This window comes from Pleurodeles waltl, chromosome 9 (assembly GCF_031143425.1).
Source record: "Pleurodeles waltl isolate 20211129_DDA chromosome 9, aPleWal1.hap1.20221129, whole genome shotgun sequence".
NCBI classification, from domain to species: domain Eukaryota; kingdom Metazoa; phylum Chordata; class Amphibia; order Caudata; family Salamandridae; genus Pleurodeles; species Pleurodeles waltl.
In genome coordinates, this window is record NC_090448.1 from 706,923,034 (window position 1) to 706,937,256 (window position 14,223).

At 40.7% G+C, this 14,223-nt stretch overlaps 1 protein-coding gene across 3 annotated transcripts in view; it reads right to left on the minus strand.

The window, feature by feature from the left end:
- Positions 1 to 1,476: 1,476 nt before the first annotated feature.
- LOC138258704 (solute carrier family 22 member 6-like) overlaps positions 1,477 to 14,223 on the minus strand; it is a 70,998-nt gene continuing 58,251 nt past the window's right edge. For all 3 annotated transcript variants that reach the window (XM_069205994.1, XM_069205995.1, XM_069205996.1), the window contains 3 exons: positions 6,280 to 6,494; positions 4,423 to 4,531; positions 1,477 to 1,684 (listed from right to left, as the gene is read on the minus strand). In XM_069205994.1, the coding sequence (XP_069062095.1) occupies positions 1,477 to 1,684; positions 4,423 to 4,531; positions 6,280 to 6,494 (532 nt within the window). The remainder of the gene's footprint in view (positions 1,685 to 4,422; positions 4,532 to 6,279; positions 6,495 to 14,223) is intronic.

The window sequence follows — 14,223 nt, forward strand, 5'->3', positions numbered from 1 at the left end:
TTGGATGAGATCATTATCATATCTGACACTGGGCCCCTTGTAATGTGGTTTTAGGACTACTGTTCTGCTTATTTGCAGGACTATTGCTCATTTCCTGCTTTGTCTGGATTCCTGTTCTGCTACCAGCAAGTAATGTCCTGATGATTAATGTGACAGTGATCACTATTCTGTTCAAACTTCCTAACTTCACAGAAACAGCCAATACTTGGGTAACTACAAGATGGAATGTGGACCATAGACCAACAAGGCCAGTGCTCTATGAAGGCCAGGACAGGCAACTGTCTCATGGTGCCACCACACATGTTCACAAGAGAATGCTATGTTGCAACAAATAGCTTGAAAGCCTTTATTGCGCAGGCAAAATAGCACCCAGGTAGACAAATGTCACTTGCTTTGGGCTTTGGAACTGTTTGCAGGATCAGTTCTGAACTGTAGGAATATTTTAGGACACAGTTCAAGTTTGAGTATCATCTCAGGAGCCTTGTTTTGAGGTTTTTCATATGTTGCAGTAGGACTGGCTCTATTCTGAGTCCGACTGTTCCTGAGACTAAGGGCCTCATTACGACCCTGGTGGCCAGAGGTAAGCTGGCAGTAACACGGCAAACAGGCTGGCGGTGTTCGGCCAGCTATTATGACCGTGGCGCAATAGCCACGGCCATACCGCCGGCCCCTCCACTATACCACTAGGCTTCCGCCTGGCAGTCCTAATCTCCAGGGCAGCAGTGCAAGCACAGCTGCCCTGGGGATTATGAGTCCCCAACCGCAAGCCTGTCAAAGGCTGGCAGTAAGGGAGACTTGGGGTGCCCCTGGGAGCCCCTGCACTGCCCATGCACTGGGCATGGGCAGTGCAGGGGCCCCCAGGCACAGCCCTATCTCGCATTCGGGCAGTGAAATGCACGACGGGTGCTACTGCACTGTCTGCACATCAACATTGCCGCCGGTTCTATTACGAGCTGGCTGCAATGTTGATGTGACTTTTCTGCTGGGCCAGCAGATGGTAACACTGTTACCCTCCTCTGGCCCAGCGGAAAAGTCAAAATAGGGAGCCAGATATACCGCCAGCACTGGCCACTGAAGTTGTTATGAGGGCCTAAGTGTTGTACTGGTGAAGGTCTTGTTTTGGTTTTCATGGATTTAACATGGGGCATTGTGAACGGTGATTAGGTACTGTGAAAACAAAGGTAATGTAGTTTTCTTACCAAAGTGGGCTATTTTGGTTGTGAAAACATTTGTGAGTCCAGCAGGCTAGTTTGAAAAGAGAACTTGTTTCCCCAAGGAAGTCAATCAATCAATCAATTTATAAAGCGCGCTACTCACCTGTCAGGGTCTCAAGGCACCAACACTGTAGGGTGCATTGGAGAAGAGGCTGAACAAAGGTCCAGGAAGACACAGGAGAAAATAAATCACTGGGAAATGAATGAGACATAGAGGGTACTGCAAGACAAGGGAGAAAAAAGAACAAGGGCAAAAGAACTGTTACCTCTCCTCCACCTCTTCGATTGTGTCCAGTAACGGGCAGTTCAGCATCTCAGGCAGGAAGCAGGCCGCAACCCCAGATATGATTGGACACACTCCAAATATCGTCAGGGGCAGGAAAGGAAAGTAGTCCCCTGCCATTAGAACTCCAGGCGCCACAATGCCACCAAGGCGTGCCATCATCGTGGTGAATCCCATTCCAGTCTGCCTGCAAAAAATGAAGATGGATATAGTTATTAGGCAAGTAGCATGGCTGTGAATTAAAATCAAACAAACAATAGTTGCTCCAATACAGAATGTAATTTCCATTGACTGAACCACTAGGTCGACCAGGCTTAGCTCTTGCTGCAGAACATAGTTCACTATCACTTGAGGTTGATAAGGTAGATCACTGAGGTATGTAACCTTGGCAGAGATCAGTAAGTTACCTGTAGGCCACATGTCTTAAAGCTGTCACAACTGTTTAATCTTCCAAGGACAGTAAATTAGTGTTGCTAAGCAGGAGAGAATTCATTGTATAGGGCATGCTGTAAAATTAGTCAGTATTATATAGACACCTGATAATGTAGAATTTTGATTGTACCATCAAACGTTACAGAAGTGGCATGATAACATAATCGACAATACAAATATTGTGTTTTAATGGTATTGATATAAAGTACGTAACTGTATTATTGAAAGTATACTCACAGTAGGGAAACAGAAGTTTATATTCATGTGTGTTCTAATGTGTGATTTTAACATGTTGAATTATAATATGAATGCACATTTGTAGTTCTGTAGCTCTGTTAATGGTATTATGATATAATGACAAATAATCTGTTCCATTTAGGAGGCATATATTCATTATAATTGCAAGATCCATTTATATTCATGTATTCAAAATGTGTACTAAGACCATGTTAAGTTAGCATGATTAGAGGCCTGAAATGTTTAATTTCCAGGGTTATTCTTCAATGTGGAGTTTTGCTTGTATCTTAATGTTCTTTCATTGCAGGTGCTTTTGTGCGAATCTACTGTTAATGAAAGGCATGTTGTGTGTGAAAGATAGTGGAGTATGGGGGGATACTTTGGCAAGGACGAAAGGAGCGCTAACGAACTGAGAAGCAAGACCTCCTGTTGAAATGACTTGCACGAGGAGACACTCAAGGTCGTCCTGCTGTCCCAACCATGGGATGTGAGGGTGATGGGAGTTGCCTAATTCAACTGTGCAAAGATTATGGAAAACCACTGGTTTAGTTGACATAGACTTATAAAGAGTTCTGTGGGTTTAATTAGGATACACTTAGTCAAGTGAGGGCAGATTCCCTTTGGCCTTTGGAGAGAATTAATCTTTTAGACACTTGGAGGGGTACCGACCTCTCTATTGTGATTTCTTTTTACTGCTTTATACTATATACCACCTCTTTACCAGAGCTTCCACAAAGGTTTATGGTATGCTAACACTTTCCTATATTCTTATTAATGCCTATGTTTCCTGAGAATCACATAGGATTTCCATAGCTTAGTTTAGGGCATTAGGCAGACTTAAGATTTCAAATTATTAAGTAAGAGGATCATGACCTGTATACTGATCACCAAATGCTGTTCTTTATCTTTTGTATTGCTTCATCCAAAATTTGTGTGTCCCTTATGCTTATGAGATTCAAATTTGTTAGGCATTTCACCTCATCTTTGGTGATTCTGTACTTACACAGCATGTTCTTGAGATCCATTTATATTAGTTTGGCTCTAAATTTGTAATAAACCTTTTGAATCTTATTCTCCGCCTCCTTGATTTATTGTGCGACCAAATAGGTTGAACTGTTAATTGATTTAAGTATTGATTTTAACTCCCATTACCCCTCGGGGCTCCTAAAAAGGTCTATTGGAAGAACAGAAGCAAGAACATGGGCCCACAGCATCATCACAGCCACCCTGCCTTCAAGGCTGGTATCACACCTGGTTATTTCTAATGACTACGAGGGGTCTGTAGTATTTGCGGGGAACAAGTTTGAAATGTAAAGTGTAGAGATTAGCTGACGTAAAACTGAAATGTTTTAATTGACTTTTGGTTCTATATCTAGAGGTTTGTGATGACATTTTTTCATAGATTGTCAGGCAAGTTAGTCTCGGACTTTTTTTAAAGAATTTTTAAAGGAGGTCGTGATAATGAGCTGGGTGAAATAATCTCGTTGTGTCCTATGTGAAGTTCTTGCACAGTAAACATTCGATGGGCTTTGTTTTGCAAGGTTAAACTGTTGCACGTCTCCGCACTGTTACACCAACGAATGTGGTCCTACCTATGACTTTGAGGTGCTTCACTAGAGGCATACCAACGGCAGACCGTACTTTCAGCGATTCTCTACTTTTAGAAGTGGTATTGGGAAGCTCAAAAAGATGACCTTCCTTTTTATAAAAGTTAGGAACACGTATGACGGGCAAGCTGGCTATAACTCAACATTAGACAAAAATAAACGGCCCTGGTAAATGAAGGTATGGTCTTGAAAAGTTTGTTTGGGAAAGTGGTAGGCTGAAAAGGGTAAATCTTGAAAAGGGTAGGATAGAAAAGTGCAACTTTAAACAAAAGGTTAAGATGGAAAGGCACAATTCTGAACGGGAGAATAAAAGTGAAAAGCGTTTGAGTGAAAAATGCAATGTTTAAAAAGAACAAGACTAGAAAAGCGCAAACATAAAAACGTAGACATCTGAAAGGGATAAGCTGGAAATGAATAAGTCATAGAGTCTGTAAAAGTGCAGTAATAAATATGGCATATTTTAAAATTATTATTTTAGAGATAATTTTGTGCTGAATCTGGTATTAAGAGTGCCTAAAACCATAAATGCGAATTTATATTTGGAGGCTATATTCTTATATATTTCGTGACATCATCAAGGAAAGACATCAAACTGGTGGCCAGTGGTGTTGCAAAATGCATTTCCCAGTCTCAAATATCACTGCTTTACCGGACTACGGTGGGGAAGAGCTCGCCGCTGTAAAGGTAGGAGCAGAGTGAGGAGGCAGCCAGACTTCCTTTCCCTAGCACGACCAGGGTGATTCGCAGAGAAGTCATGTCTAGAGGCAAAACGAAACTATTACAACCACTAATTTATAAACAGTTCATAGTCCCCATATTCTCCATTCTTATTGCGTGTACGTGACATGTACTAGGGCTACTGGCATTTGTTATAGATTCAGAGCTAAAAATGACATCTCCTGCAGAATGTTGTGATAAAATCCAGATTTTAGGTAGCACTTAATAGTTAAGGCAGTTCGAGACATGCAGTAACCATGCTGAACTCTGTGCAGCGACCATGAAGAGATTTATGTGTGCTAAAATACATGCGGTAGCAAGAGGTTTGTGCAACATCGGTGCCTAAATTTGTGCAGTAGTCCTGTGGAGGTGTGCTACAAGATTGCCAAGGTATTGTCTATAGACCTGCTAATATGTTAAAGTAGCCAAGGGGCGATTTTTGGAATATCCATTCTTTCATTTGTTCAGTACTGTGTAGAAAAGTGTACTATAACAGTGGCAGGATGTGTACAATAACCGTGGCAAGATACATGCATTATCAAGATGAAATGTGTGCACAATCCCTGCTGATATTTGTGTAATACTCACGATGAACTGAAACTATGACAATGTCAATGTATGTACAATAATCATGTTAATTATATGCAGTATCCATGCTTCAATTTGTACAGTGTCCATATCCATGCTTAGAAATGTCCAAATGTTATGTTGGATTGTAAACTCTGACAATGCAATGGTATATCCAATAGCCACTCTATGATAAATTCAGTAACCGAGCACAGATTTGTGCAATGTCAGTGCTTGGATCTGTGCAATGCTCATGTTGACGTGCGTTCTTTACAGCGCCAAGATGTGTACAGTAGCCATGCCAAGATACATTCAGTAGCCAGGCTGAGATGTGTGAAATCCTTATGTTGATGTGTGTGAGATAACGATGGAAAGATGCCAACGAACTATACTAAGACGCATGCAGGAGCCCTGCTGAGATGTTTGCAATATCCAGGATTAGATTTGTTCAATGCCCACCGTGAAGTGTCTGCAAGACCAATGCTAAGGTGTACAATAACCACGCTAAGTGATTTGGGCAGTTATTTCTCGGAACCGTATCTTAATCAGTTACCTGACCCAACTCTGATTTAAAGATTAACTGCTTTTTCCACTCCTTTGAAAATACTACTTCGGGAAACAAACTTAGATTCTCCACAATATAACTTTAAAGCTTGTATTGTTTGGACTGATGCAGTACTCATCTATCTATTATTCCGGGGCATATTTTGCAACAAGGTACAATAAATCAATTTGCTTCTACTAACTGTGAATATTTTGATTTTTGTAATTTGAATCGTGTGAAAATATGCAGTAAACATGAAATCATTTTCCTGTTCCAACATGCGGAACCTTTAATGATGTTGTAATAGAGCACCCAAGAAATCCAAACCCCAGACTACTGGTATTTCTCTGAATAATGATGCTAAAACCAAACTCTTAACCGTTCAGAGTGCCAAGGTACAAATCATAATGTAATACCAGATGGGGAATTGCCAATACCACTGGGTTTGGTTTTGTTACTACTGCATCACTCGGAATATGCTATAATAGTGCATGTTTAATATTATTATGAGTTGCTGAACTTAAAATATTGCTGTTTGTCTAGAAACTTTCCAAGGTTTTCGGTAGTGAAATATGGGTAGGGAATCACTGCGAGATCTGAGCTGTAATTTTGCACAAATTGGAATCCTGATTTGGGAGCAATCTCTGTATCCAAATGACTTTGTAAACACCTTCTTACCTAGAGGTATAGCCATGTTGAGCAGCAGCAAAAGGCCAGCCAGGATAAGAGAAGCTGCCTGGATTGTCCTACGTCCAAAAAATGCCAGGGCGATGGAACAGAGGATCTTGGCTAGGACATCGATGGCACCAAAAAGCATCTGCACCAGGTGAATGCTAAGTCCAAAGTTCTGCAGGTCCATGGAGAGGCCAAAATATGCAAAGTTGGTGGAGAAGCTAAAAGCGGGTATGGGGAGCACAATTAAAACAGGAAAATGTAACAAAAAAGCAGCTATATTGCAAGAAATCAGCAGTTTGAAAAAGTACAGAGAAAGCAAGCAAAATTATGAAAACATGTACACATAGACACACACTACATATATTTTACCACTGAAGGATTCTGGTGGTATCAGAAACCCACGGGAATGAGCGATTTTAAAATGTCACTATAATCCCAAGAAGGGAATATAGAAACATACCACACAAGTTACCTCGAATGCATTTTTCTACTACATGTCTAATTTGATGAAATTAGAATAAACGTGTTTTTTTTCCAAAACGGGCAAGGTTTATTAAAAAAAATACGTGAAATACTGGACTACACTATTTGCTCATCCGTAGTACAAAAAAAGAGATTTTTTTTTAATAGGTAGTTAAGAATAGAGTTTCAGATAAAAATGATTTACTTTCTTAAAAAACATGTTCTGGTTATAGAAATCAGAGCTGTAGCAGAACAAACAATGTACGCTCATAGCAATTAGAATGTTCAACTTTGTCTATACAAGGGGCAGTGATTATGCCCAGAGATTGTTGAATCTGCTGCCAGCCAGACAGAGCTTACAACATATACTGCCACCCACCTCTAAACCCCTACCAGTGTTTCTGCCTGCAGGCCTACAGCAGCACTCTCCAAAGAAAAGGGAGAAGACATTTGGATTTTTGTGGGACTAGTTTTGACATTAAGGGTGGCAAAGAGAGGGCAAATCCCAATTTCCTTTCCCTTGCCAGGACTAATGCCTGCAGTGTTCTAGCTCGCATAGATCTCACTATGATTTCTTACTCAGAATGCCCGGAAGAAAGTAAGATTTGGCTATAATCATGCATTTTCATCACATTTCTCTGAGAGAAAGTTCCAGAATACGTGGGATCTACAAAATTCTTGCCACTCACTATTGTCACACGACTCCTGATAAAATTGGTACCCCACTTGTGTGGTGGAAAATGCATTAATTTAGCCATAATTTGAGGTTTGCATGGTACTCTGGGTAAGAAATCAAGTGTGATACAGTTTTTATCTGGAGAATTGTGGGAATACGGAATAGCATAAGGTTTCTTACTATCTATAGAATTTCTCTTTCTTTGTGGTTTCCAAATATAGGTATGTATGCAGGAAAATGCACATTTTCAAAATGCTACCGTGAACCTCATGATAGCATGGGTAACCCTGAATTCAGAGTTGTACAAATAACCACTATCTAAGAGAATTAGGGTCTCATTATGAGGCTGGCTGTTCTAGGACTGCCAGCCTCACAGAGATGGTCAGACGACTGCAACTGTAGCGATCAGACCTCCACATTGCAATCCTGGCGGGCGGACCTGCCAGGAGACTGGAGTTCCCACCAGGAACATTGTTCCTGACGGGATGTTGGCAGTCTGAGTTCTACTCAGCCAGGGCGGCGGTGAACTCTGTGCCGCTTGACTGATCACAACTCACCTTACTGCCAGCCGATCTGACCACCATGAAAAGGCTGGCAGTAAGGGTGTGATGTGGGGCCACAGGTGGGGCCCTTAGCTGCCCATGCCCATGGCATATACAGTGCAGGCACCCCCCAGCCCAGCACCCTCAGAATGCGCACTCTCTACCGGGTCAGCCAGGTGGGAACATTGTAATACGCTCTGGGGGAACACCACTAGTATGACAGTGGTGACCTCCCCACGGCTTTGGCGGTACGCTTTTAGGACTGCCAAAGTCATTACGAGCCTCTTAATATTTTGAACACATTTACAAAATGCATAGTCCATTTTTCACTCATTAGATTTTACCATATGAATGGAAGCATAGTGCACAGTGAATATTCACGGTAAACTGTAGCTCTGTTGTTACTCTTGGTGTCTCATTTTTGGACAACCAACAAACAATATATATCTCTATGACCATAAGGGTTTGATGGGCGTAACAGTATATTACTTTTGTAAAATGTCCGACAAGACAAAAAAGTTATAGATCTATTTCTTTTTTTCAGGCTTATTTTTTTTTTTTTTTTCAGTGATTACTTTCTTAGGGAAAACTATGAGCAATCCACACAAATGACCCTTTGCTGAATTCAGAATTTTGTAAAGTTTTTTAAACAATTATTGCTTCCTTGGCTTACCCATGTGGTTCAAATCTGTTTCTACTAAGGTAGGAAAAACCACAAAATTAAAAAAATCCACTACTGTAAAGAAAAAAATGCATAAACTGTGGTAAAAATGACTTTTTAAAACTTGTTTACAACTCGCTTGTTCCTCAAAGTGAGGAAGAAGGTGATGCTGTTTTTTGAAAAAGATGTGCTTTCTTGCACAGCACTTTTACCCATTTTTCAATAAAACCCTAAATGCTGATACATTCAGTCATCAACTTTATTCGGCCAATTCAAAATAGCCATAAAAGCACATAGGAAACATAAATACATATTAAACATACTCAAATCCTAATTCAAAATACATGTACTAACTAATCCTGATAATTAAAACATAAATGTATAAAATATAATAACATTAAAACAAACCCCTCGAAATTCACCATTATTATCTTCATAAGATAGTATTAAGGCTGATTTATTACACTTATCCAGTTTCACTAGAACTAAAAAAAAAAACTTTTCCTAACTTGTATAGCATTTAAGATATATAATGCCACCTTGTAACATACATGTGCATTGTCAAGTCTTAACAAAAATCCAGCGCCACCAGATAGGTCCTTATACTATTATTTTTAAAAAGGAGTTTGAGATATAAGACTCTAAGATGTTCATAAAACGTACAAAATAACATAAAATGCAAAGTACTTTGCTTACTTAACCCATCACAAGGGCAACTAAATGTTTAATCGGGACAGGACTTTGTACTAGGAAATGCTACCAGATGATGTACTATACCCAGTCTTAACCTTATCAGAACGAAACAGTGCTGCATGTTAGTTACACCAAGTTTGTATCCATCTCTACTTGCCTCCAGAGAAAGGGACATGTAAATTCCAACAGTAGATTTCATGGATTCATTCGTTTTTCTACCATCAACTCTATATTGCAAGAAGGTATCTCTAATACATTTCTTTGATAATATCAGCACTTCCTCTGGGTCTGATTTTATATTCATGTTGAATATAGAGCTGAAAGAGGAATCAATAAAGACGAGCCACGGTATACGCATAGCATTATCCATTTTTAAACTATCTAGAATAATTTCCTTAGTAAATGCAGTTTCTTCCTTGGACCATATACTACGCCATAGCAGCATTGGGCTCACCTGCAACCCATTATCCAAATAATGGAGGCCCACCTCTTGGTGTACAATCCAATTAGATGCTGAGGTTGGTAACTATAGCAAATGTTTTAGAAACAATTTTCCTCTACTTGTAAACTGGTACTTTTTGTATAGCCCCAGACGCCAGCTCCATATGCTACCGTGGATATTGCTCTGTCTCCATAAATATTTATCATAGTAGAGATGGGGGCGACTCCCTAGTTTACCAGCAAATCTAAAAATGGCACCTGAATTCCTTCTTAATTTATCCTTTCCTGAATGAATATGTTGTTTCAATTGCCCATTGTTCAAGAACAATACACCCGGGTAGCTGAATGACTTTACAGTAGTTATCTCCGTTTTGTGAATATAAAAACTCCAGCATTTCTTTATCCTTTGGCCACAAGTCATAGTGAAGGTTTTTGATTTATTAATAACCATACCTTTTGAAGCCATAAACTGTTCTAGACCATCCATTAGTTTTTGAAACCCCACCGGAGTCCTAGACATCAGGACAACATCATCGGCAGTAATACGGGTACTGGACGCCCTGCCACATAGGGAGGGTCCGCCTGGATTTCCTGCAGGAACTTATCCACTCCATTAATATATATGGAGAACAATAGCGGGGCCAGTACGCACCCTTGGCCAATACATCTTCCAATATTAAATGAGGTAGTGCACTCTCCTAATTTACCAAAGCTGACTTTGCATGTTAAATCTGCATAGAGATGGGTAATACAATTTATAATATACCTTGGGGCACCTGATACATTTTAGCTATTTTCTCGGTTTCCTCTATGAGAATTCACAAATGTGGTACTTTAAGAATCCCCAAACGCAAGTGCTTAAAATATGGCCTGAATAGATTTGTGGATACAAAATTATAAAGGCTTAAATGCAATGTACTCCAAACATTAAAAATAAGCTATGGCCAAGCTCAGATATGTTTGATGATCTCCATACTAATTAAACAATGGATAAGGATGAAGCTCCGCAGGGGCTGTTAATATGATGTAAATTCCACAAAATATGAAAATGATATTATTGGTCCCTGTGCGTTTTGAGTGACAAGAGCAGATATTATATGCATATAACAAACAAGGGAACAACACATTGATAACATCACTGCAACATCTGAAATTACATAGTTGATGACAAGACTGTGCAGCATATTTACAAGAAAATGGCTCATTGGTCCTGATGTGCCACTGTTCGTGCGTCGGCGCGGCCCCACCTAATGACACCATGGTTGCGCAGTATTTATAATAGCACAATAGCGTCAACATTTTTTACACTATTGTGGAGCTTTGTTGCACTATCGTCAAAAATGTTGACGCTAGTGCAACAAAGCACAAGGAGGCCCATTGATTAAAATGGGTGTGTAATTTTAATGCCTGCTCTGAGCAGGCTTTAAAAATGATGGAAAAAAATGGTGCAGTGAACTGTTGTGATATTCACTGCACCATTTTTGTGGGCCTCCCTGAGTCAGAACTCCCCCTTGCATACATTATGCCTGGTGTAGGCATGATGTGGCGCAAGGGTTTACAAAGTGGCGCAAAACAAGCATCGCACCACTTTGTAAATATGGCACGGGAAAAAGGCCTCCTTAACGCAGCTGGAGCATAAAAGAAATGACGCCAGGACGGGGCAAGGTGGTGCTAGGGGCTTGTGAATATGCCCCTGTGTGTGGCGGGAGCACAATTTATTGTTACTTCAGGGCAAGAGATATGATTGTTTGCAGTAACTATAACTGGCGAATTTCAGAGATTGTGTTCATTTAAACCTGTATACATTAACTGACATATTCACCTAACTATACAAGCCATTTAACCTTTGTTTTTTCAGTGAAATGCTAACTTTAAAAAAAATGTAAAGTAACATATTGTTACAATCTCGAACTATACCATAATTTTAGCCTTGCATTTTCAGTAAATTTTGAGGGTTTTTTAAAAGTAAAGTATAATTGTATTACCATGTATTACTAAATAAGGTAAAAATGTATTCACCATTTATAGATATATAAAACAATTATAATTCTTGCCCTTGCCATGCACTGCCTATGACCTCACATATTACAACAGCCTTGAAATGTTCTAAGACATCATTGATAACATCAGTGATGATAACTGAAATGACATCCTTGATGACAATAGTGTGCATGGCTGGGGCTCAACTTATAGTGTCTTGTGTTAACTGGAGAATTTCAGTGTTTTTTAGTTTCAAAATGTTACATTTAAATTGACATTTTCACCTGTGACGTCATTTAAATCTTGAACCTTTGTGTTTTTTTCAGTGACTTTCTAAAGTTAGACTTGCCCTACTCCATGTTTATTTTATTGACTTCTGGAGAATGAATGGCAGAATCAGCTTCACTGAAATATCAAGCCAGGGCTGCATGCTGCATACTGAACTCTGCAGCAGAAGCAAACCCCACTAGGTGTTACTGCTACTCCAATAATCATCTGAGCTATATGTTTTTCCAATAGTGGGCAAAGTCTTCTGCAGCAATTGAATTAAATTCATGTGGACAGCCCTCATGTGTGGTACATTAATATGTGAATATGGGGGTCATTATGATGACTCCGGCTGTCGGTAATAATGTGGCAGTAGTACCGCCAACAGGCTGGTGGTACTTACTGCCACATTATGACATTGGCGGGTTGGCTTCGTACCACTCCAACCGCCATAGGTGTAACAGCCTCCGGGCTGGAGATATCCATCTCCAGCCCGGCGGCCGCCATTGTGGGATTATGACCTCACCTACCACTATGGAAACACCACTAAAACCATGGTGGTAGGCCCTATCAGTAACAGGGAATTCCTTCCCCGTCACTAATAGGTGCCTCCCATCCCTCCTACCTTTCCAATTACCCCATCCCCCCTACCTCCACGCCCTCCTTCACGTAGACACACACTCATTCACACATACATACATGCATGCATACATCCAATCACACACACATCCACACACACTTCAACACATACACGTAGACACGCATCATGATTACAATACATACACGCACTCACACTTCCTTCCATTCACGCACGCAGTCAACATACAACACACACCCACAATCACACACACACATACATGCATACACCCCCACACTCACACACACACACAACACCCCCCACTCTCCCCTCCACTGGATCTAGGGGGTCCTTCGGCAGGAGATAGGAATGCGCGCTGCTACAGCTAGCAGTGCATGCCAGCAGAACACCGCCAGGGTGTATTATTTCTCATAATACGGCTGGCGGCGGTCTACTGGTGTGGCGCTGATGGTGGTAGCAGCGCCACCTTACCGCCATCCACCAGTATGGCCCCAGCTGGATTTCCGCCCTTCTTGTGGTGGAAATGCGCCTGTGGTCATATTATGGTAGAAGGCTGGTAGCCGTGGTGGTGGTCTTTAGGCAGCCGTCGCCACGGCGGTAGGCGGTTTTTACCACCAATGTTATGAGGGCCTATATTTCTTTTAGCTTAATTCACAGACAAGCTGTTAAATTAACTGTTTTATATGAGAAGAACATTTTGTTAAATATTCATGTTAGTGGCAGTATGCCTTGGCTCAAGAAATTACCAGGGAAACAACTCACATTGCAATAGGCCCTCTGTGGACCTTTGTGAGAAGGGTTTAATTGCCCCACGATACGGGGGAGAGTTTGCTCAACATAAACACACCCCACACTTTCAGAGGAAACACAAGGTGGGCACACTTGAGTTAGACGCTCAAAATAAAGTCAAGAAAGCAAGATGGAAACATTCAAAATAAAGTCAAGAATCAAAGCAAAAGACATTCAAACTAAAGTCAAGAAGGTAATGTGGTGACAACAGATCTATTGCCTAGAAAGCAAGAATGAGACAGGAAAGCAATGTGGGATGTACAAGTAAAAGCCATGAAACCAAGATGTTGACATTCCAGCTAATGCCAAGAAAGCAAAGCTGCAACACTGGAACTCAAAGCAGGAAAGTTAGTTGGAGACACCCAGGCAAAGAAATCCGAAAACCAAATTATACAAATGACTGAAAGCCAAAACAGCAAGCTGGGGATACACAGAGTAAAACCAAAATATTAAGACTGGAAATTAAGTTAGAGCCAAGACAGCAAGGTGGGGATACTGAAACTAAACCTATAAAAGAAAGGTTTGGGCACCTGAATAAAAGCCAAGGCTGTAAGCCAGGACACAAAACCATGCAATGAAAAGGTATCAAAGGAGACCCTGAATAAATTCTTGAACCAAACTGGAAAACTTGCATGCCATCTCTCCACAGTGTATTAGTCTTGGCTGTCCTGCCACTTTTGGGTGATATGCTAGCAAGACACAATTGATTGCACAACAATTTCCTGCATGGACTACTGCAATTCACTTCTTTTGGGCACATTACATTCAAATAACTTAATCACTGCTTCCAACCTCTTCAGAATGCTGCAGCAAGGTTAGTCATGGACCATTCAAGAAA